Source organism: Maniola jurtina, chromosome 19 (assembly GCF_905333055.1).
Source record: "Maniola jurtina chromosome 19, ilManJurt1.1, whole genome shotgun sequence".
NCBI lineage: Eukaryota > Metazoa > Arthropoda > Insecta > Lepidoptera > Nymphalidae > Maniola > Maniola jurtina.
The window spans coordinates 4,199,243-4,225,223 of record NC_060047.1 but is presented as its reverse complement, the minus strand read 5'-3'; the positions used below and the strand labels follow the sequence as shown (position 1 = coordinate 4,225,223).

Genomic DNA, 25,981 nt, shown 5'->3' with positions numbered 1-25,981 from the left:
CTCGAAGATTTCGGTATACATAGGTAGAAAAACAGAACTCCTTTTTTGAAAGTCGGTTAAAAAAGTAGCCTATGTTACACCCTGATGAATCCTCTACTTGTCTGTGAAAGTCCCGTCAAAATCGGTTCAGCCGTTCCGAAGATTAGTCTTTTCAAACAGACAGACAGACAGACAAAAATTTTAAAAACGTGTGATTCGGTTATGGTATCGTTCAAATAACCATATTATGAGCTTTATATGAGGTAGTTATTTCGAAATTACAGACAGACACTCCAATTTTATTTATTAGTATATAGATAAACACACACCATTCCTTGTTGCGTCATTCTTGTAAGCAGCTGGGCAAAATACTGTAAGTAGGTAAGTACTAAGTACCTACCTACCTAGTAACTTCCTACCTACCGACACAGATTACAATAATGGTCAAAACTTATTTTATAAGTAGGTAGAGGTACCTATAAAAGCACCCCATAGTACGCGACAGGTAGACATGGCAATCGGGTAATGAGCCGCACATCACCCGCGCTATCCCGCACCGGGATAGCGCGAGGGCTGTGCGGGTGAGTGGGACGTCCCCATCCCGATTGCCATGTCGACCTGTCGCGTACTATAGATGCTAGTTATAATAACCTACCTCGACCTATCGCCGACTAAAGTTCGCGATAGGTCGAGATGGCAATTGGAATATGAGGCGGGGGGACGCCCCGCACACCTGCGCTCGCCCGCACCGCTCGCTAGCGCGGGGACTGTGCGGGTGTGCGGGGCGTCTCCACCCCGATTGCCATCTCGATTTGTCGTGTACGATATACCTTCATAATTATATTGCAAATTGTACGATAGGTACATAGGTAGGTTACTAACAACAGATTCTTTGTTTACTTTTATTATTTTAGTTGTAGTTTACTCACGCCCCGAGGGTTCAGTACTCAGGTATTTTTTCGAAATTTTACACGATAAATCAAAAACTATTGCGCATAAAAATATATACGTAGTAAAGCCCTTTCACAATATTATGATACCCCACTTGTTATAAATAGTTACCTTTGAAATTTGAAAATACTAATTATTTCTTGATGGCATAAATTTTTAGGGTTACGTACCTCAAAAGGAAAAACGGAACCCTTTTTTTGACCTATCTCATAGCCAGCGTTTGCAAATCTAAGCATACGTAGGGACTGACAGTTTATGGGTTTTATACTATGTAGTGATGACGCAGAGTTTTCGCGGCAGCTTATGAAAGTGGCAGAGGCGGCAAATAAATAAAAAAGACAGAATACCTTGAGCGTTTTTTACCCGACTATGGCAAAGCTGAAAGGAAGGGTTATGATTTTAGCAGTGTATGTATGTATGTATGTTTGTATCCAGATTCTGTGTGTTCCACCGTAGCGCCTAAACTACTGGGCCGATTTTGATGAATGAGGTGTCAATCGATTCGTTGTAAAGGCCCGGGTGACATAGGCTATATTTTATACGAAAAAAATCGGCCAGATGGATGTTACATCAAAAAAGTGAGGGTCTTAAAAAAAATAATTGCTATTGTGTCGAGTGAGATGTCCAATGAAAGAGGAGAAAATTTTGAGTTAATAAATATAAATATAGTTATTATTAAAATATACCAAGCGACAGAAAACCATTTTTTATTATAATTATTATTTCTTATTCAGTGCCAATTGTTGGTCATTCACGAGACCTCGGTTGGTCGTCGCATCATAGACAACGGAAAAGTTTCAAATAAAAAAAAAGTTGAAAAAACTATAACCCGACTACGGAAAAATGAGACAACTTGAACCCGACTTGGTACAAGTAAAATAAACTAAAAAGAAAGAAACAAAACAAAACAAAAACAAGATAGGTGCTTAGTGCTATCATCGTCTTCATCGTCTTGAGTAAGATTCAATACAAATGCCGTGGTCGTGCGTTGTCGATAGCAAAAAGAAAATATTCTAATTTTGTAGACAAATAAAATCATTGGGAATGCCGTCAATCAAGGATAAGAAATACGCTGTCGACAACGCACGACCACGGCATTCGTATTGAATCTTACTCAAGACGATGCACTAAGCACCTATCTTGTTTCTTTCTTTTTAGTTTATTTTACTTGTACCAAGTCGAGTTCAAGTTGTCTCATTTTTCCGTAGTCGGGTTATAGTTTTTTCAACTTTTATTTAAAGCAAAACTTCTTTACCGGTTTCAGAAATAGTTAGTACTTAGTATTATGTCGAAATATATAGCCCTACTTATTAAGGCAAATTTTAGGGAAATAATTTTTAAGCCAGTCTCGTTCCGACTCGAGACTGAATGACTAGCTTTTGTGTTTAGGTCGCCATTTTGATTAAGTGATTGCAAAATCAAGTGCACTCTGATCAAATTAATATTGCAGTTAGGTTATTTAAAAGATCAAAACTCTTGATAAGCTTCTACGCGAACATTTTAATAACTTATAAAATTAACTAAATTATTGTTGCCCTTAGGGCTTTCACATCTAAATTGACTTCTGAATTCTTTTAAGTGTAGGCATTTTGTAAATTTATTCATAACTCACAATTTGCACTCTCACTCGGCACTGTGGTCAAAGTTATGAGTGAAATTTAAAAATAAAATAAAAATATCTAAATCACTGATTAATTTTTTGAATCAGATTTAATTTTCAGTAACAAGTTAAATAATTTTCTGTGTTAAAATAAACTGATGAAAATCACTAATACTGCCTCACTTTTATAATACCAAACATATTCTATTTTCATATATTTTATTCATTCATAAATTTAATATAAAAATATATACTTTTTATTACCCCTACAAAACCATTTTTATTTCTCACCAACCATCCTTGTGTATAAATTCAATTAATCCAGTTTGTTAACATGATCTTATTTATATACCTATTGCATTTAAGTGGGAGGTCCTGGGTTCGATATCAAGCCCCCGATCGAGTCAGTATTTTACAATTTCCAAATTGGCTCAGGTCTGAACTCTGAACGGGTAGGACACTGGTTTACATATTATTATCCTTTACCCTTTTTAGGGTTGCGGACCTTAAAAGGAAAAACGGAACCCTTATAGGATCTCTTTGTCGTCTGTCTGTCCATCTGTCCGTCTGTCCGTCTGTCCGTCTGTCCGTCGTGTCTGTCAAGAAACCTATAGGGTACTTCCCGTTGACCTAGAGACATGAAACTTGGCAGGTAGGAAGGTCTTATAGCACAAGTACAGGAATAAATCTGAAAACCCCGCATTTGGTTACATCGTTTGAAAAAAAATTAAATGTGCTTTGATTTTCAAAGTAAGGTAACTATACCAAGTGGGGTATCATATGAAAGGGCTTTACCTGTACATTATAAAACATATTTTTATGAATAACAGTTTTTGATATATCGTGCAAAATGTTGGAAAAAATACCCGAGTACGGAACCCTAAGTGCGTGAGTCTGACTCACACTTGGCCGGTTTTTTCAAATATCAATTGACGGATAGAACTTAAATGGCAAGCACTTTCTTAAATTTTATGCATTATAGCACGATTCAATATTGACTCTGAATGTAGTCTTAGTAAAGTCAAAGTACGCTTCACATCGTCACTTACTACCTACTGCTATTTACCAGGTGAGATAGCAAACAAGTGCTAATTTATAATTGAATAAAAAATATTAATTCAGGTCTTTTACGATATCAACACACATTAAATTTTCTCCATTGCCGCTTCTAACATGCTTTTGCTCTATGGAAAAAAACCAACCGAGTGCGAGTCAGACTCGCGCACCGAGGGTCCCGTACTCGGGTATTTTTTTCAATTTTGCATAATAAATCAATCACTATTATGCATAATAAAAAAAAACCCCACCAATACTAAAAAATAAAAAATAATTTAATTTTTATCGAACACATTATTATGTATACAGGAGTAAAATGTAGTTCTATAGTATCATTTTTTGGATAGTAAATTAAATTGCTTTTACTATTTAGTGTTGATGGTTTTTAAGTTTTTTATCTATTTTTAGGGTTAAGAAAAAACGGAACCCATAAAGGATCACTTTGTTGTCTATCTGTCCGTCCGTCCGTCGTGTCTGTCAAGAAAACCTATGGGGTACTTCCTGTCGACCTAGAATCATGAAATTTGGAATTTTGAATGAATATTTTTTTTGTGATGTAACCTCAAATTCAAGGTTTTCGGATTTATTCCTTTATACTTGTACTATAAGACCTACCTACCAGCCCAATTTCATGATTTTAGATCTACGGGAAGTACCCTATGGATTTTCTTGACAGACACGACAAACGGACACACAAACAGATAGACAGACGGTCAGACAACAAAGTGTTCCCAGAAGGGTTCCGTTTTTCCTTTTGAGGCACGGAACCCTAAAAAGCTAAGCGCATCGGTGCTATGTCGTTTCTTTTTTCGCCAATGTTGAGGTTGTTAACTTGGTTGACCTGTAGCCGTAGTACAGTTTACCGCCACTAGATGGCGGTAAAAATTAAAATAAATTAATGTCGAGGTGTAGAGGGGCGAGAGGGAACCAAATGCTCGAGGCCATTCGAAACTTGGAGCGTCTTAAGGCTGCTCAGTAGTCATTGTTTTAATCAGTACCGTTAGTACAACATTGAACACCGCATACATGGTTAATAGTATCGACTACTCCCGACTGCCAAGGTTAACGTATTATTTCATAGTACGAGCTAGTCCAAACGGACAGTTTTCGACAGAACGACGATACTAACATGTGGAAACGTAGGTCCAACTTTTGTCTCACTTACACATTCACAAAAAAGTGGGACAGATATACGCTGCCATTTTGTCTAATTTGGCATATATTATTTCGTTTTTTGACGCTATTGACAGATGATTAACAGCGTGACAGTGACAGTCAAGCGACACCCACCGCCACACTCTATGGTATGTTTGTCTATGGTAATTCATCTATATTCACTCTGAAATCACTAAAACACTGGTATCCAAAGCCAAATTTTCGTCAGATTAAAAAAAGTTACCGTTCTGTTGTCTGTTAAAGTGAAAATAAATAAAAACAAACTGAATGAAAGGATTTTAATGACTTCGTCTGCGATGGCGCTTGCTGGCGCGCGTGCTGTGCTTGTTTGGAGTGTTTTTTTTGTTAAGAGTGGCTGGTTTTTGTGTTAGTTGGTGTTTTTTGGTGGTGGAACTGACTGGGAAGCGCTCTGAAGGGGCGCCGCGCGTGTGTCGGCGGGCGCCGGCGCGGACGGAGTCCATACTTGTATAAATTCAATAACTTGAAAATATTACAAACTTGACATTGGCTAATCAGAGTAAAGCCAGATTTAAAGAAAAAAAAAAAAAAAAAGGATTTTAATATACAGAAGTTCATTTAAAGGTATTCAAGAACTAGTGATTATAATATATATTGTATTTAGGTGTGTAGGTACTATTTAAATAAAATGCAATGAGTAATAATATCGTATGTCAGCTTTATATTATGTACGTTTACTCTCTTGATATCACGTCTACATAGGTTTTTTTTAGAATAATAGCACTTAGTAACTAGATTAGTATGTACTTAATAGGTACATATAACTATCTACATACCAATCTCTTGTTTTGGATAAGGGAAGTGAGTAGTGACCCAACCTATAGAGAAATCACAAGTGCAAATTAAAAATTTATAACACCCCCGACAAGTAAAGGTTACAGTAACTAGAAAAGACTAGAGATATAACTATCTACATACCTTGATTTGAATTAGGCAAGCAAGTGGTCAGGTTTCAAGAGTATCTAGCCACCTATAGTGAAATCATAACTTCATTATTATTTTGTACCTACTTAAATAACTAGTTATATTCAGCCAATTGAAACTTATTAGCTCTTTTCTAGTTACTTGTAACCTTCACTTGTCAGGGCTGTTATAAATTTTTAAATATTTATGCTTAGTAACTTACAAATATGCAGAATCAGGACATTGAGTTTAAGCTGTATGTCAGAATAAAGTGTATCTGTTTGTCTGTCTGCTAGCTTTTTACAGCCCACCTGTTCAACCAATTTTGACGAAAGGTACAAAGTTCTTGTATGGCGGATCTTCTTCGCGGAGATGGACATTGCTGATGTTTTATTACAGAAAATAAAACAGTTCCTATTGGATAAATCCGTGCAAATTAAGTTGTCATTATTATCATTTATTTGGTATGGAGTATTTGGTGTCATACTGGACTACATCAGACTAGGTATCCTGGAAATCAAAGAGTTAGCACTGGATTTTTAAAACTTAAAAGGGCATCATGTAGTTATTAAATATTATAAATAACACTAAGACTACTATCTATCTTAGTAGATAAATAGTAAAATAAGAAGAATATTACCTAATTGTCTAATTAGCAATTTAGAAAATTAATAATTCCTTTTTCAGTGAAACCTGAGCTTGAAAGCCTGTGGATTAGTGCCTAATCCACTTTGCTAGAAGATTGCATTGTGGTGTTCCTGCATTAAGACTACATTCTACAGAATAAGCTCCCATAAGCTGTCAGTGCAGTAACACTCCTGTATAATTTTGTAATAATATAAAAATTTAAAATTAAATAAATTGTTTTTTATAGCTAGAACCAGCAAGAAACTCGACGGTTGCTCATTTCAAAGATTTGATATACTGAATGAGTTATTGGTTAGGTTAGAGAGCTGTGGCAGGCATGCCAGTCTTCATTGTTATTTTTTTATAACCACTTCTTGAATGACCTTCCCCTTTTCTCCTCACCCTATCGAGGGTAAAAGTTTTACCAATATCAATTTTATCAAAATTAAAAAATTCAATAAAATAATCCATCTGGGAAGGAGAGGGATTGACTTACCCTCCTCTCCCTCTTGCCCATCCCACCCCCACTTACGTCCTATCGAGGCGGCATGTTTCAAAATATTGAGCCATACAAATAAACAAAATTTAAGTCTGTATGTTACTGTAGTAATCGTTAAGCTATAAGTAATCAATTTGGTGTGCTAATCTTTGAATTGACAGAACCAATTTAGATGAGACTTTCACAAGCAGTTGGGACTTGGGGTGAGACGCTATCTTTAAACTAGAATGACAGGTTCTAAATCTAGTGCTGTCCTTTTCCGTAGTGCAGGGAGCATTACAAAAGAAATAGCATTGAAACCTGTCGCTTTAATTTAGTTTTGAACATAGATTTCAGGCTATCCAGGCAGGCAAATTCCAGGATACCTTTTAACTATGCAAATGGTTACTTATCTAAACCCTAAGAACTTTTATTTTTAAAATGAAATAAAACAAATTAAAACAATAAAGATTTAATGACTATTACTTCAAGATCTATACCTCACACCTGAAATAATATTAATACCTAGATACTTTTAGATACCTAGGTATTAGGCACCAATAGGTGCATAAGTAGGTACCATACACCTGTATAATTAAATTACATAAGATGTATTTAAGCACCTACATAAACAGTTCTTAATATATGTATAGGTATTCTACAAGATTGATGACCTCGGGTTAGTCTTGAATTGAGTTAGGTAGGTACTTGGGATCAGGGAGGCAGGCATCATAATCTGGTAATAATACTGGTGATCTGCAACCTGAAAAAAAAAATTGATTCAGAAAATATTTAATATAAGCTAAGTACATAAAATTACATAGGGAGGTTCATTTAACACAACATTTCACTAACTTATGCTACGCTTATGCCATGTTAGGTAGGTAGGTACTTGCTTGTCTGAGTGGATGCAAGCTGGCGTGGCTCATCATCAATGAATGCAAGGAATGGTAGGTGTTATAGGTACTGTTTGCAATTGTATAAGTATACCTACCTACTTCACCTCTGTGAGGTAATAAGTTTGAAGAACATGTACTGAGTGTTTAGGTACCTACCTAGGTGAATACTTTTAAACAACTACCCAGCTGTGCAACAAGCCAACTCACTATGGCTTTGCACAAGTACCTACCTAGGTAACTATTCTGGTGGAATTTTAATAGATTAATTTTATGATAGGTAGTACCTACTTTCTATAAGTGAATCCAATCATGGCAAAATGTTCCAGGTAAGTAAATGATGGTAAAAACAACTGCAATGAAGAAATTTAAATAGAATAGAACTAAATATTCTGATAAAGAGACAAGTACTAATGAATCTATCACTCAGGAATTGAAAAAACAGAGTAACACCTAAGTACCTACCTGCTTATACTTGGAGTCACACGTATTATGTACCTACTATAAGGCTTAGAATAATATTATGTAGATATAGGTAGGTAGCGTACCTACCTATTGTGCATAGACTTTCTTAACTTAGCCTCAATGGTGAGGGTGATATGGTAGGTACTCTTTGTGGTCGATCTTCTAACATTACAATTATTCTACCATTAGCATTTATCATTTAGCATTATTAAATGCATTCTGCGAGCCGATGGCTATCGCTGCACAAAATGGATCGTTCGAGATGCACTTTTATCATTTCAGTCTACGGACGTCTGTCGTCTAGGTAGGTAGGTACTTCTAAATGTAGGGTTTTTCAAAGAGGTTCACCACACCCAGCCTTGAGGCTTCCTGTGCCCTCATCCAGTCACTTAACGTTACTCTGTAATATCGCCAGTCAATGACACGGTATCCCACACTACACTTAGGTAGGTTCCTGAGGTACGCTGTGCTTGTACCCAATCTCCGCCCAATACGACAGGCATGGATTGTTCATTGCCACTTCAACTTGCTGGTGGTTTGGGCTATGTTAGAACTTTTCTTTGACGGATGCACTATGTACATCACAAATAACGCCGCTGAGTCAAATTTAGTTACACAACCACGACGGTTAGCTTTCACAGTCTGCTTGATCATTATCCTCGCCTCCCGTGGGCAAATTAAGGCCCAGGGACTTATAAAATTTCATCATTTTGTTTATTTATCACTGCTCTCAAGCTTCTCTCACTGAGTATTTTTTGGTGAGTTACAATTCGACCACCGACTCGTAAACTTACGTGAAAATGACGTCATTTACTAGTTTTAGCGTGTCAAATTGGTGTCAAACGATGAACTCGTGGTTCGGATTTGCTGGTATTGATGTGGTATTGGTATTCGTGTCGACGAAAACGGCTGCCATTCTCGATGGTGACGTATTAATGTGGTATTTGGTATGGTAAAATAAAAGATATACTCGCATTTGCTCGATCAACTTTAGTTCGTAATGTTTCCGCCTGTGTCGCTGGCTGTAGATGTATGAAAAAACTCGTTTTCGAGTTTAGTATTTTAAAAACTGTGAAATCTTATACTAGCCATACAGTACGCTGAAGATTTCATACGAGTACGTAGTAATTCATATTTTCTCTTTTATAAATGAATGAATCATGTCTGTCTTTCTATTTATTCTGTCTGTACTGTCTCTTGTATAAAAGTACTACGCTATTGTAAGTTCGAAAAATTAGATCAAAGGTTATTCTCTTCATATTTTTGTAAATCAATGTAATCGAGTTACCCGTATAAAACAAACTTTGCGTAGTTAATTTCGTATTCAGCCTGGCTGGAGCCTTTACACCGACATAGGCCAATTAACAACCTACAGCGTTTATCTCTTTTTAGTGCCTACTTGCTCTAGGCTACAATTATAGAATAGAATAGAATAGATTTTTATTCAAATAAACTTTACAAGTGCTTTTGAATCGTCAAATAATTTACCACTGGATCAGAATGCCGTTCCTACCGAGAAGAACCAGCAAGAAACTCGGCGAAACTTATAGAAGTTTTTGTAATTATATAACACCGTGCAAAACATACTAACTATAATATACATACATCTTTTCGTATTAAATCGTATATCCGCAAGACGTCGGGCGAGTTTCCATCCTTATGTCGTCGACATTCCATCTACACGCATGAAACATTTTGCGTCATCATTTCTCATATGCACGGCTAAGATTTGGAATACTCTTCCGCGATCTGTGTTTCCTACCAATTACATTCCGGGTATCTTTAAAACAAGAGTGAATAAGCATCTTCTAGGTAAACCTTAGGTCACATCATCACTTCCCGTCAGGTGTTATTGTGGTCTTGCGCTTGCTTATGATGAATATTAAGAAATAAAATAAAAAATATAGTAGGTATGTCAAAATTGCAGCTTGAAGTGAAATCTCGAGGACGCCCAAGTCAGCGTTGGCAAGAAGCTTTAGAAGTCCTTTAAGTGCATACCTTAGATGCAATAAAAAAGGGGATAGTCTCCTCCTCTGCGCAGTAGGGAGCCCCCTACTGCGCAGGAGACTCTCAGAAGAAAAGGCCATAGTCCACCTCACAAGTCAAGTGCGGATTAACAAACTTCATAAATTTTTGAGAACATTATGAAGGCGTACAAGTCTCCTCACGATGTTTTTCTTTACCTTTTAAGCAAGTGATATTTGATTGCTTAAAACGTACAATGTACATATAGCTTTGAAAAGTTAGTGCGTGCCCGAGTCGGGCCACGGACTCTCTAAAAAGGCCAAAGGGCTTTTCCACTCTTCCTTGAAGGTTCTCGTGTTTTATGAGATAAGATCTAGGAGGTACAGTTGGTTTAAATCGATTTGCGATAAAAACGTCGTGTGTAATACTTATCAACTATCAACCCAGGCGCGATTAGGTTCTTATAATAGACGCCGAGCTGGTAGCCTTTCGAATGCAATGTATACAGTCTCATTCAATTGCATTGACCCACATATGAGATAATATACATGTAACTGTAACGCACGATTTGCTCAGGTGTTATCCAGTGTGGTAGGGTCACGGGCGTTTTGGATCCGGATTTAATTGGCTCAAAGTCTAGTGGTTAGCATGTTCGACTGCTGGACGAGGTCCTGAGTTCGATTTCCGGGTCGGGCAAAAAAAAATTGTTAGATATGGGATTTTTCTGTTAAAAAATCTCAATACTTATTAGCCCGGAGTGAGGAAGTTGGTCGTGTTTCACCCCCTTGCTTCGAAGTGTGCGTATTTCTATTGCTGGTGCAACAAGTAACAAATATTTAAAATGGACGCCATGTTTTAAAAAAAAGTACACAATTTTGTACGATGGTACGGAGCCCTTCGTGAGCGAGTCCGACTCGCACTTAGCCGGTTTTTGTATTCCCATATCATCTAGTGGGCGCGTGAGTTCTTAACTAGTACATCTAGATTCTAGAGGAACATAAACTGTATTCATCTGTTTTTAGTATCGCGACAAGTAATTTCTTTAGGAAAAGCCATTTCATGATCAACGGTTACGAAATAGAGATACGTAAGTATCAGTAAACTTTCGAAGGTCGCCCCGGTGTTCATTAGCATAATAATACAATCGTTATCATCTCGGTAAGGAAACGCTGCTATTTATCATGTTACCCGACCTCATTGAAGGCAGCTGTGATTTATATCTTTATTTATTACTTTCTAACCATCTAACCCATTTAGATGATCAACCCATGATTGCTTCTTTTAAACAGCTCCGTCGATTACTACTTTATATGTAAAACCTTAGGCTCTTATATCTCTCCTACATATTCAGAATTCAGATGTAGGTAGGTATCAATCAAAAACAAAACATTAAAAGAAAGTCATACTTATGCTTTTTTTTTGTTTTGATTAGGTACTATGTGAAAAAAAGTCATATACCCTAGGCATTAGATTAAGGATCTCCCGTCTGGTCTCCGTTACGATCGGAGCTAGGGAAAACAAATCTTTTATCTAAGAGCCATTAGTGCACAGACCGTGACACAGGCCATGCATCGGATCAGCGCGAAAGAAATCGCGGGCATCATCTAGTCTAATATACATATACGTCTTATAAGACTATTATCGATAATTCAATCTGGAAAGATATAGATTTTCTTAGTGCATTGTAATATATTCATATGGTATTCAACTAATAGCAAGGGATACAATTCTGTTTGCTAATAACCTCCGGGCGGGCGACGTGCCTAGACGCACGCGGCGCCAAGCAAGGGAGAAGTAATCCTATAGGGAGTGGCCGTAGTATCACTGGACAGTCGACGTGATTGAAATCATGCTCTAACTAGGTAGGTAAATCTAAATCTATACAAATATAATAAAGAGGTAAAGTTAGTAAGTTTGTTTGTAGCGGGTAATCTCTGGAACTACTGAATCGATTTTGTAAATTCTTTCGCCAATAGAAAGCTACATTATTCCTGAGTAACATAGACAAAATCATCAAAAAACGAAAATTGTAATAAGTTACCCGTACAAAGTCAGGCCAGGTCGCTAGTATGTATATGAGGAAAATATAAGGAAAAGGTGACTGACTGATTCTTAAACTACTGGACGGATCCGGCTGAAAGGCATGCAGATAGCTGTTATGACGTAGACATTCGCTAAGAAATGATTTTTGAAAATTCTACTCCTAAAGGAGTAAAGGAGTAAAAATAGGAGTAAAAAAGGAAAAATAAATTCGCCACTGAAAATTTTCTATTTCCGATTTTTTTGTTATATTTTCGTTCATTTTTGCTTTGGTGCTTGGTCAACAATAGCAATTTTGCTATAGCTACATCGGAAATGAAGGGTTAAAATATTTATTCATACTTTTGCCGATTGATACGTAAACAAGTGTGGCGTTAGTTACACGTATTCGTTTGCATGCAACATAAGTTACATATGCAACAAGTGAATTACATTGACATAGTAGATCATGGTCTAAACATTACAAGGTCACCAACATTGTATTCAGCACTAGTTGAGACTGGTGACTGTTTTTAACTTCATCATGATCATCATGATCAACCCATTTCCGCCCCACTACTGAGTACGGGTCTCCTCTCAGAATGAGAAGGGTTTAGGCCATAGTCTGCCACGCTGGCCCAATGCGGATTGGCAGACTTCACACACCTTTGAGAACATGGAGAACTCTCAGGCATGCAGGTTTCCTCACGATGTTTTCCTTCACCGTTAAAGCAAGTGATATTTAATTGCTTAAAACGCACATAACTGAAAAGTTAGTGGTGCGTGCCCGGGATCGAACCCCCGACCTCCGATCAGTAGGCGGACGTTCTAACCACTAGGCTATCACAGCTTTTTTAACTTAATTCTCTAAAATGTTTACTTTCATGCTCTATCGTTTCCCTTATGTTCTATCTATAATTGCCATAATATAATCAATTGTCATTTATCTTATCGTTAATAGGCCTATTCAAATATTAACAATACTGCAAAAAAAAATTACTATGTATAAATTTCATTACAGTGCGGTGGTGCAGTATGAATTACGTTGAATACCACAACACATTACACAACATATTAACAGAATGTCATATCCTATTATCCATTAATGATAAATTCTGATATACTGGGTATACTAGTACTTCGTATTTTGATGTTGAAACGACAATCGTGATGGAGGGAGATTATTAAGAAAGCAGTTCTAAAAATGCAACCCCGAAGCGATGAAGGGTAATTAACAGTGGTTATTGAACCTAAAGTGGTATATGACGGCACGCACTTTTCCGAACTATGTACTGTGGTTTTGCTACGAATTTTGTAGCAGACCCACAGTAACCGACATAGCTCAATGAGTCGCGAAGCTATAATCGCAGTGGACAGAGCACATACTCGTACGAATAACTCGAAGAACAGCTGATATATCTTGGGTCACCCTGCATTGAAAGTCGCAGCGTTGGAAGATGTCCCAGTACATAACGGCATAAGACCACGTACAGGGAAGATCCTTGAAAGAGATCTTATTCCAGCAGTGAATGTTTATCGATTAAAAAAAATACGACGACGACAAAATAGTACCCCATTGTGTACCTATAGTACACCCACGTACACCTATGCTTTACTCTCCATAAATAATAAATTCTCACACAGTGTAATACTTTGTTATGCCTAAGGGGAAAGTGAAGCCCTAAGGGCGAGAGTTGTAAGTGGTTGTAAGCAACCAAACTAATTAAGTACAACCAAAAATAAACCGAGTTGAGAAGTTTATAATTCTGTTAAGCGACTGGCTTACGAATTACGATGCTGGCTTAAAACTAAGCGGAGCAATTTCTTTTATGGCACCGAGTTAGGAAGTTTGTTAGCTCTTTTGCAACTTTTAATTGTTAACTCAAAGGAGGACATTTTTCTGCAGACAGTGTTTTTATATGGTCTAATCCAAAACGACCGACCGATGACCTGAAGAAGGTGGCGGGGAGCGGGTGGATGAGGAAGGCGGAGGACCGTGTTTGGTGGCGCGCTCTTGGAAAGGCCTATGTCCAGCAGTGGACGCATACAGGCTGATGGAATGGAATGGAAATCCAAAACGCCGTTATAGCCTAGTGGTTGAGAAGCCCGCCTCCTATACGGGAGGTCCCCTAATATTTAAGCTACCGACTTTCGGTTACTTAAATATTAAGGGACCTCCCGTTAGATAGATATTAAAATTAAGGAAGGGTTCTGTTGCAAAAATTAACTGGTAAGTCGAAAAACTCCCGTTATAGGTACTCATAAAGTTTCGAAGAACCGTATATTGTCAACCTTAAAAAGTTAACCTAAACGTACCTATATCAAGTCGTTCCAAAATAGGATCTCAAATCCTTTCTCCAGTAAATATAAATCCTGGGATAAGCGTTTGATCTTCAAACTGAAGATATGTAGCCCCTCAGACGTGTAATTTTACAGAAAACAATTTCGGGAACTATAATGACTTAGGGTTGAGAAGTAAGGTTCAAAATGGCAGAAATCGAATGTCCCGCATACCTACATCAATAGAACCCTTCGGAAAATTTTTGCGGCCTATATTTAACAGAATGGAAAATATCTTAACGTCGCGATAGATTTATGTGCTGATCGCACTGAATTCTGGCTTTGGAAACGCGTGATTAAAATAGAAACATCAATATCAGTGCAGGAATAACTACGACGGCTTTGCGTGAACCGTTGACAATACAGTCATCAATCTCAGTCATCATCATTAATAAAACATTCCTGTGTAAAGGAATAATGGACGGGAGGTCCAAGAAATAGAACTAGAGAACGTTTAAACTATCGTGAGTAATTTCCATTATAAGTATAGGTCTCAACCGCGATGCGCAGCGAGCTAAGTCCCTATGAAAAAGACCCCAGATGGGTTCAAAACTAGTCGGACTTACATCGACTAAATACGTGAGTATAGCCGTAACAACCTATACTTAGAACTAGAGGATTTTGTTTTGAATTTAGGGACACAGTAGATTTTTTCAAACCATTTTTTTTTTAAATGGAAAATGGAAGAAATTTCCATAATAATAAATCCTATTTAAAGTCTATATGTATGATTGCGGGAATTTCATCGATCATCTTTACAAAAATCACACATAGACTTACCTAAGTAAGTACCTAACCTACCTACAACATTGGTGAGCACCCTTTGATTGGCACTTATTTTTTTAAATTAAGTCCTACCTATATACATAGACTTTAAATGCTTCTTTGTGTACACATAGACACATGATTAATTATGTTGTATTTATGTAAAACGTATCTGAAAAATTTATATTTGGGGTATGATCAATGATCATACAAAAAAGGGTTACAAGAGTGTAACATCTTACACAACCCTATTCCTTTCTTGCAACATCTTGTTTTTAATAGTCTCCAGGTACGTCATACTTTGCTATTAACATGGACTATAAACGGTAATCAACATATCGCGGCGCCCTACCTTTCAAGTCACTTTGATAACACAATTCCACACGCTACTTTTTCCATTAACGTCAGAGTTCAGACCTGCGTGGAATAGTTTTACGTGTGGAAACCGTACAAAATGATTACTTACTGAAGTTTAGCGTATTGTGTTTATGGTCAAAGTTAGACAGAGTTGAGCCAAATATGCAAAGAGAAAATACACCTGTCTAAATTCATAAAATATGTTGTTGATAATAATTAATTATTTAAAGTAAAATTAGTCATAATCTACTCAGCACTTACTCATTTTAGTTACTTACTTTACTATGTACTTTAATATTTTACGTAGATACTAATAATTTTCTCAAAATATTCTGGGATATAATACTACGTCCACGCGGTCCTCACTAACTTCATACTTAAACGTTTTGTCGTGTCTTACCTTCTCTACTTACTGAATTAAAGACAAAGCTTCTACCTTAAAGTAGGTACCTAATCCTTCGTCCAGCAGCATCTAGCAAGATAAAATTAAACTGTATGCGTTACTTTCTAGCTAAGTAGTAGGTAGGTATATCATAGAGTTAATATAGTTTTTACGCTCATCATCATCATTTCTAACCTTTAGCCCGCTCACTACTGGGTCTCCTCTGGTAAATTAGCAATGTTTAGAGTTTAGACCACCAAACTGGCCAACTGAAGTTGAAAGAGAACCACTAGACTACTATCGCTTTTACGCTAAATAAGTATTTTGTCTAAAATCTGTAACACAAAACGCGAATGCATTCCTACATCATAGAGAACGCTTCGCTGGCATCCAAGAGACGGATCAAATGTGCGGGAGCGAACTGCGCAAAATCTTAAATTGTCAAACCCACACAGTGCAATAACAATAATGTCCGCATTACGTAAGATAAAAGTGTGGGTACGCGTAAGAATTCGCGAGCACATCACATCACATTATCAAGGTCAGTTTGAGATGCACTCTATTTAAAATCTACAAATAAGTGTAAATTAAAAATGTACAAGTAACCCCCGACAAGTGAAGATTACAGTAACTAGAAAAGAGCTGATAACTTTCAAACGGCTGAACCGATTTTCTTGGATTATAGCTAAGAACACTCTCGATCAAGACACCTTTCACTGATCGAAGACTTTGTTTTTCCTCAGTTTTGGATGAGAAGACATCTCAAAGCTTCCAGAACGCTGCCCAGTCAATTTGGATTCGATGGCTAACCTCTTTGTCGAAATTGGAGCTACCTAGCTGGATATCGGCTTACGTATGCATACCTTGGTGGTCAAGTTAGGTAACTATTCTGACGTAACGTAGTTGAGAGGGCAGTGTATTGCGATAACTATATAACTAATTAATTGATTGATTAATTATGTTAGTAGGCATGATATATATCATGATGTTATGTAAGCAGATTAATTTCCTATTCAACGTAATGAATTTTATATTACAGGGCCTAGTAACTAGTTAGTAGAGTTTATCAACATATCAACCCGAGATAACCCATGGCTGCTGCAAGTAATGTCAGTATGCATTAGTTGTTATCTAAAGTTAACAAAACAAACGATAAGATAAATTTTCCTCTGGCTCAATCATACATAGATATCGATAAAGTGCTGTATTAATTAAATGTAAGTATCTTTTTACCGTGCCTTAGTTCGTCTGAATTAATTTTTTAACCCCGACCCAAAGAGAGGGGTGATAAAAGTTTGACGTTTGTGTCTGTGTATCTGTCTGTGGCATCGTAGCTCCTAAACGAATGAACCCGCCCGCCGCACGCTCGTTTCGTTCCATAGAGCGCTATATAATATAGCGTACTCTTTAAATATGTATATAGCGTCCCGGGCGCTTGCTATATCAAGTTCCTAGAGAAATCTACAATATCGCAAATTATAACAAACGTAACATACAATGAGTAGATACCTACATGAGCTTTAAATAGGCTAATTTTATTTGAAACCACAAATAAGGATATAAATACAGTGGGTATTTTGTATAACACAGCAGTAATGTAACTGCATACATTTTGAAGGGAAATCCGACAAACAGGAAAATATTGATGCATCCATAATAATGACTGCAAACATGGCTAACATATCGCAAATAAATCGAAATAGGCACTATGTTTCAAAAATCACACTAACTAGATAAAGGCTTTTTTCAGAGTTCATCACTTACCACCAGGTGAGATTGCAGTCAAGGGCTAAATAGTATCTGAATAAAAAAGGTAGCTTTATGCTCAAAATCAGGCAAATGCTTAAATTTCATTCCGAACCAGTTGCAGTAGTAGATTCTCTTGATGATTCAAACGCACTTGTTAAAATTTATTTGAATAAAAAATTCTATGCCTATTTCTATTAATGTGCCGGTATGTGTAGGAATTATTTTACATTTGTTTATGTAATTGTCATGCCGTCAATCTGCCGAAGAGTGAAGCCACACGATGCGTTGCGTTGGGAGTGCAACGGCTGAGAGGGGTGGTGCGTTTGCAACGCACTGTCAAGTCCATTGCGCAATTTACTGTGGTAAAACATTAAAACTGTGGCGATCACAATAGATCGGCAACGGTCAACGTGATACAGGGTCTAAAGGGCCCTGCATAGCCACCTCACATCGTGTGGCATGAGGTAAAGAGATTTCTATGCAGAATGACGCAGCGGCACCGCTCAGGCGCCGCACTGCCAACGCAACGCATCGTGTGGCGTACTCGAGATCTATAGAACGCACTTTGACTTTGCTCAGACTTAAGACACTGTTAAAACGAGACAGCGTTATACCGCTGGCATAAATCTGTCTCGTTTTAACTGAAACTTAAGTCTAAGCTAAGTCAAAGTACGCTCTATAGATCTCAACCTGAGTTCATGCATGGTTCATGCTTACTTCAAATAAATAAACAAACAAGAAGGAAGTGCTGGCATACACAATATAATGCGTTACTCGTGTCTTTGTTGTTGCCAATTGTCTTTTTGTCGCTTCCATAAATAATATAGCATTAGATAAACGCGAATTGGATCGCATAATTTACTGTCATTACAAGTGTAAATAAAAAAAATATAACACACCGACAAGTGAAGGTTACAGTAACTAGAAAAGAGCTGATAACTTTCAAACGGCTGAACCGATTTTCTTGGATTATAGCTAAGAACACTCTCGATCAAGCTACTTTTCAAACAAAAAAAATTAAATTAAAATCGGTTCATTAGTTTAGGAGCTACGATGCCACAGACAGATACACAGATACCCAGATACACACGTCAAACTTATAACACCCCTCTTTTTGAGTCGGGGGTTAAAAACTAGGACTAACCTTGTGTAAACATACTCGTAATATTTCATCCTAATTTGTAAATAATAAAATCTGCAACATATATTTCCTCCTTTATAGTCGTGCAAGATCAAACATTTTTTTTTCCACCATAAGTTGTTGTAACATGATGATAAACAACCGTCATTTGCCAAGTTTATCGTTGTTCCCCTTCTACTTATATTTTGCAAGACATCACACGTCTGATTGTTTATCCAACTACGCAAGCACGAAATTAAGAGACTTCTTCCTTGATTATTTCACAAATCTTAGGTATATCTTTCTTATTATATTAGCTTTTTCCAGCCACTTCGTCCGCATGGATTTTTAAGAGATGAAGTTGGAAAATCTAAAACCTTTCTTAGTGTAACTCACATTATACATACTCGTATACATAGAACCTCTATGCAAAATCTCTTTGAGCTGTACATTGATATGTCAGTCAGTCAGTTTCTAATTTTACATATTGTAACACAAGGTACAAATAAAACTTTTACACTCTCAAGATGACATGAAAAGTAGCGATTAAGCTTCATCACACAAACACTTTCATCAAAATTTCATTACAATGATATAAAATTTTTATAGCGTTCTATTGCTTAGCCACAGACTGTTTATACTGCATTAAAATGGCCTATTAAAAATGATATATACAATGAATATATATGTATATAGATTTTAGAGTATATATACCCATATATATTATCTGTATTCTATATTTTAGACGTATAATATTTCATACCGAAAATATCTGTATATCGATGGTAATGAAAGAGGCTCCGGGGCTCAGGCAGCGGACCACAGTAATTTGACAGCTACAATATCTACTCATGTGGCTACAGATGACGACAGCAATCACCTCTGATTGGCTGTCAGTCTGTCGCTATTTGCTAAAATACATTCTTGCAGCAAAAATACCATAAATTCAGCCAATCATGGCTGCGGTACTCCCTGTGTGTTTGACATCGATAGTATTAATATTAATTGCATACTGATAATAATAATAATATTTTTTACTTAAATACTTGTTAGTTAGTGTGTCTTTTGTGCGGTGCGGACCTAAATTTTAATGTTTATAACATAAGTACAAATAAATGCCAATATACTCTTACACTGCCCCAGAGTACTTGTACCATTGTATGCGACACGATTTTATCATAAAAATTTTAGCGGTTAAAGATTGTAGATATGAAACTCGTTAACTGGCTTATCTCATCATACCTCGCATACACGTTCGCATCTATTTTTGCTTTCAACACATTTAACCCACGTTTTGTACAAGCTGTAAATAAATCAATTAACAAAATGGCATATCATGATAAACAAAGTTTTTAAGGTTTATTTTATAAAAATTAGGTTTATGAGTTTGACGCAAAATCTTTTCGCAGAATTCGTTTGGTGCCCCCAAACGAATTCTGCTTACCTACTATACTAATTAATACTTAGTTAAAAGGTTTTATTTATAACTACGATATCATTAAACAGTACACTTTAGTTCTAGACACTCATCATCATTTCAACCCATTGCCAGCTCACTACAGAGCGTAGGTCTTCTCTCACAATTAAAAGCGTTTAAGCCACAGTCTACCACACTGGACATGTGCGGATTGGCAGACTTTACACATCTTTGAGAATATTATGGGGAACTCTAGGGCATGCAGGTTTCCTTACCTTCCTCACGATGTTTTTCCTTCACCGTTAAAGCAAATTATATTTAATTATGTACTTAAAACAAACAGCACCGATTTAGAGGTGCATGCCCAGTATAGAAACCTGACTCCCCGAATAAGAAACCGAAGTCATTAGGTAAACTAAACGAAATGAAAAATTGATTCTAAAACTCGAGCTAGGCAGGAGGTATGAGGCCATGCGGTTACATACATTCTAAATAAGAGCCCTTTTAACTTTGCAAGTGTTGAAATTTTTACTTACCTACCAACGAATCATAAGCTTTTCAAGAGTATTTCGACATAAAATAACAAAAGAAAAGCTTTTTATACCAATAATAAAGGGTAGGTTGCGCCACAAAAATATTTTTGTATTTTCGACATCGGGGAGTTAAAAGCGTAACAAGTAAATGATGTCGTAAAGTTATCATGAAATGTCAACTTCAGTCAGAAGCCCGAAACATTTGGTAAATAGTCTTACTAGCTCATGCCCGCGACTTAGTACGCGTGGATTTAGGTTTTTAGAAATCCCGTGGGTACTCTTTGATTTTTTCGCAAAGTATTTTCCGCGCAAACCGTAATTTCAATCATTTTCAAGTGACAGTTGGCAGATAAAGAATAAATATGGCTTTCCCATTGTTAGTTCGGACGCATTATAGGTAGGTACCTACTTACTTGAATGTTTGATAATACAGAAAAAGTTTAGTAATCTTTAGCTTTACAGAAACTTTGGCGACGTGATTTTAAACAAAGGCAAAGGAATCGAAGCTATTTTGATTCCTTTGCCTTTTCCGTTGTTTGATATTCAATCCTCAAGGAGATTGTAGCGGTTCATTTGGCCTTTGAATTCGAATATCTGAATATTCGGAACAAATATCTGAAAACCTTAAACGTTTAGTTATTCGTAAAGGAATATATATAGTATTGCTTTAAATGTATTCGCAATACCAAACAGGTGAAAGCAGGACAGCATTATCAGATTTCTGATGCAACTCAACTTATTTTTGTATCACAAGAAAACCAATTTAAAGAGGTGCATGAATTTAAAAGTGTAACTTTTAAATTCGTAAATTTCACTCATTTCTGGTAGTCCAGCTAAAAAGCGAACTATTTACAACATCACAGTTATATTACTCCAGGGATAAATAACAAAAACTTTCTTAAGTTCACAAAAAATAACATTAGTCAGCCAGAGGTCGTCGCAGCAAATGAAAGTAATAAAAGTGGGCAAAAAGGCTTACTGGCGGTGCCAAATCACTTTAATGACCAACCGTGGGGCAAATTGTTACATAAGAAGCCGCAGTATGAGTTCAAAGAGATTACTCCACCTCGCTTCATTGCCCCAGGGGTCTTTTACGAGATCACAAGTTGAACTGATAAGGATATCAATTTACGAGGAGTATATTCGTAACATAAAACAAACTGGTTCTCATTTGAATACTAACCAATCAAACTTAAAGAAATTCTGTAGACGCGTTTTAAAAATTAATATCTGAGTCTGCGGTTTCCCATATATCGTAGAATCTGGCAAGTGTGTAGTTTAAGTACATGCTTAAAGATATACATAAAATTTATTAAAGCCCGTACGGAAATCTAGAAAAGCACAGACACAGATATTTGTTTCTGAAACGTCTCCACAAAATTTCACTAACTTTGATTAGTTAATATTTACAAGTGTAAATTAAAAATTTATAACACCCTCGACAAGTGAAGGTTACAGTAACTAGAAGAGAGCTGATAACTTTCAAACGGCTGAACTGATTTTCTTTGATTATAGCTAAGAACACTCTCGATCAAGCCACCTTTCAAACAAAAAAAAAAACAAAATTATAACAAGTGTAAATTAAAAATTTATAACACCCCCGACAAGTGAAGGTTACAGTAACTAGAAAAGACCGAAAAGACCTGATAACTTTCAAACGGGTGAACTGATTTTCTTGGACTATTCCGCACCTATGATCAAAAGTATCTGAGTTTTGAGTTTTCCAAAACATCATTTTCAAATAAATAATTATGTATTTAGGCAACGTCCATCTTGACAGCTTGACATTTGTCAATTGACATAATATTATGAACCTAACGGTTATCTAACCTTCTTTTCTACAAGAAAACTAGAAAAGAGCGGATAACTCTTAAACGGCTGAACCGATTTTTTGGATTATAGCTAAGAACACTCTCGATCAAGCCACCTTTCAAACAAAAAAAAGTAAATTAAAATCGGTTCATTCGTTTAGGCGCTACGATGCCACAGACAGATACACAGATACACACGTCAAACTTATAACACCCCTCTTTTTGGGTCGGGGGTTAAAAATCGGTTCATTAGTTTAGGAGCTACGATGCCACAGACAAATACACAGACACACAGATACACACGTCAAACTTATAACAGCCCTCTTTTTGGGTCGGGGGTTAAAAAGAGAACCAAACTACGTTTGTATGGAAAACGCTGAAGAGCGAGATAGGGTAACTTCTCATAAATAAAGCGAGCCTGCCGTTTTTGTATAAAATCTTATCTTTGTGTAATTTCATTTTCTCCTTAAGGTCCAATGTAATAACTAACATTGTACTTTACGGCATCACATTATATTAAATCCTCGTAAAAGGGCAAATCGTAAAGTTTACAGACACTTATAGCTATCCGGACATATTAGGCGTTAGTTGCTTATGTCACTAATATAATTTAGTAACGAAATAGGAAAAAAACGATCTAATTTTTCAATTAAAAAAGCCGGCCCCAGCTTTTATCCAAGTCATAATTTACATTCCACTACCCAATAGGCATTTACGTACTAAAGGAGATCATTCTAGCTCCATACATTTTTGGGCCTTTTCTGAAAGTGCCGGCCAACGAAAAAAAATGGTACGGATCGTTAGAACTAGCTATTTGGAGTTATAGTTAATATTGCAGAAAAGTTGTAGGATTGCTCTGAACCAAGTTATACAAGGTCGAAGATTCGTAATTTTCATACATTTTATTGATTTCTAAAAGTGCTGGGAAACATAAAATAATGTTAGATATTGCTAGAACTAATGATTTGTAGCAATTGTCATTATGACCCGAAGGCTGTGGGGCCATTATATGTCGTGTTATACAAGTAATACAAAAAATGAATATACTTTGTATAATTAATTGTAACCGATTTTATGATTTTGTTACTGTTTTGATCGTTTTATACGAATTTGAATACACGTACAATTATTTTGACTCCCACGAAGTGCTGGATCAGCTGCAATGTGGACAAAATTCGTTTATACATACCTGGATTGTATGCGGCCTTGTAATACTAGGTGATCTCATCCAGCCATCTCCCAAACTTCTGCCACTGGGAATTGGGATATCTCCGGCGAGCTCTGTGATGTATGCACCATTTGGTTATACGTACTGTTTACCATAGTAACTACGGGCTTGCTTCAGTCGATAGCTGCCCAAAGCAACCTGCGTCAATTCTTCTGTGAATCTAGGAAAGTCATTGAACGGAGGAGGTTGGCTTCCATAGCCTTGAAATAAGCTCTCCTTCTATTATAATTACATATTGTTTGTGATAACAAGTTCTGCTGAACTGTTTTGCTCACTTGCCGTTCATGGATTACGTCAAGAAAATCACGTGCATGCACGTTGTTGTCTATCAGAACATGATATACAATACAAAGTATATTCATTTTTTGTATAACTTGTATAACACGACATATAATGGCCCCACAGCCTTCGGGTCATAATGACAATTGCTACAAATCATTAGTTCTAGCAATATCTAACATTATTTTATGTTTCCCAGCACTTTTAGAAATCAATAAAATGTATGAAAATTACGAATCTTCGACCTTGTATAACTTGGTTCAGAGCAATCCTACAACTTTTCTGCCATATTAACTATTACTCCAAATGGTTAGTTCTAACGATCCGTACCATTTTTTTTCGTTGGCCGGCACTTTCAGAAAAGGCCCAAAAATAATGATCTCCTTTGATTAAAAAGCTCCTAACGAAGTTATAAGGAGTGCCTCAGTGTTCATCAAGATAAAATCTTTCATGACAACGTCTTATGTTTGTTAAGTTACAAATATACGAGAAATACAAACGGTAGACCATGATAATAATGTGTGATAAACAGATTTAAGTAATAAACAAAACATTACTTACCATTTTTATAATCCTTTCTATAATGTAGAAAATTCTAAAACAACAGGTAACTTTAAACGTTGATGGTATAATAAAACCTGAAATACATACAGTATTATGATTATGAAGATTTTGCCTTAAACCTAATCCTACCTGATAACGTAGTTGACGCATATCACGCTGGTCGGCTTTTGCTGTTTGTCGGTGATGACAGTAGCCTGAGTCTGAACCCAGGAGTAACCGCCGGTCTTGGCGAGGAAGCGGTACTGCCCAGTCTCGCATTGTCCTTTCGAGAACACTGGAACAAAAAGACCTTATTAATAAAGCTGAACAAAAGACCACTTGATTTATAATTAAAAAGTTTAATTAACCTGTCAAACTAAATAAAAACAATTTTTTTTCCTGATACCGTAGATTATATCAGTGAAAATTTTCCTATAATGAAAAACTTGAGAGCAAACGACAGAGACTAGATAACATCAGTCTCAGTGAAGGCAAGGAAAGGAGAAAATTGAAACGAAAGCAAAAATGATTGAACGGGGAAAATGCCCTTCGTTCAATCATGTTTCAGAAGAATCAGATAAATTCTGGCCGTCGCAAATTCTCAAGGATACCTGTGGAAGAGAGGGACTTTCTAGTTCTTTAGCTTTACAGAGACATCCAATAAATTCAAGAAAGTGAGATCAACTTTCGCCAGGTCTTCATTAAGTACTTTATTATGATATTTCTTTAACCTGAATGAAAGCCGAAATAGGGTAACTTCACTTTCGTTAGGTTCTCAGTAGTTTTGCGAAAATTCGATAAAAGTAATAATTTTACTTCTTTATTATGAATGGAGGATAAAATAGGTTTACTATTATTTAATTCTGATTAGTTAATAGCTGGTTCTTTTCGTCATAACATCTATTGACATTATCGGGAAAATATAGCAGCTATAAAAATTATTACATTTTATTAATGAGTTTGCTTTGGCTGTGGATCGAGATTGGGGTTGGTTATTTTAACCAATTCTAATTTAATTGAAAGAATTCATACAGTTCTTGAAAGAAAAAGTAATGATAATATGTGAAGATATCTACTTTTATATTTCTGGCTTTTCCTGCATTTGCATTTACATCTGCGCGACAAAGTAGCGTTAATAGCCCGTATAACGTTATGTAATGGCGCCGTATAACGTTGTATAATATTTTTCTAAAGAGCTCTTATGCAGAGTCTGTCGCTTTTCGTAGATTAAAAATATATCTCAAAGTGTTGTATTTAATAAGAAAATGGTTTTAAAGTATGACCGCAAAAAACAAAATATTCTTAATTACTTAGAGCTCTTGAT

General features: G+C 36.4%; 1 protein-coding gene and 1 long non-coding RNA gene across 5 annotated transcripts in view; one reads left to right on the top strand and one right to left on the bottom strand.

Moving 5' to 3' along the window:
- LOC123875242 (hypoxia-inducible factor 1-alpha-like) overlaps positions 1–25,981 on the bottom strand; it is a 124,573-nt gene that overhangs the window by 25,726 nt on the left and 72,866 nt on the right. For all 4 annotated transcript variants that reach the window (XM_045920978.1, XM_045920975.1, XM_045920976.1 and 1 more), the window contains exon 7: positions 24,808–24,952. In XM_045920978.1, the coding sequence (XP_045776934.1) occupies positions 24,808–24,952 (145 nt within the window). The remainder of the gene's footprint in view (positions 1–24,807; positions 24,953–25,981) is intronic.
- On the top strand, positions 5,359–6,895 carry LOC123875243. The gene is made up of 2 exons (XR_006798107.1): positions 5,359–5,581; positions 6,371–6,895. It is a non-coding gene; the product is annotated as an uncharacterized LOC123875243 (long non-coding RNA).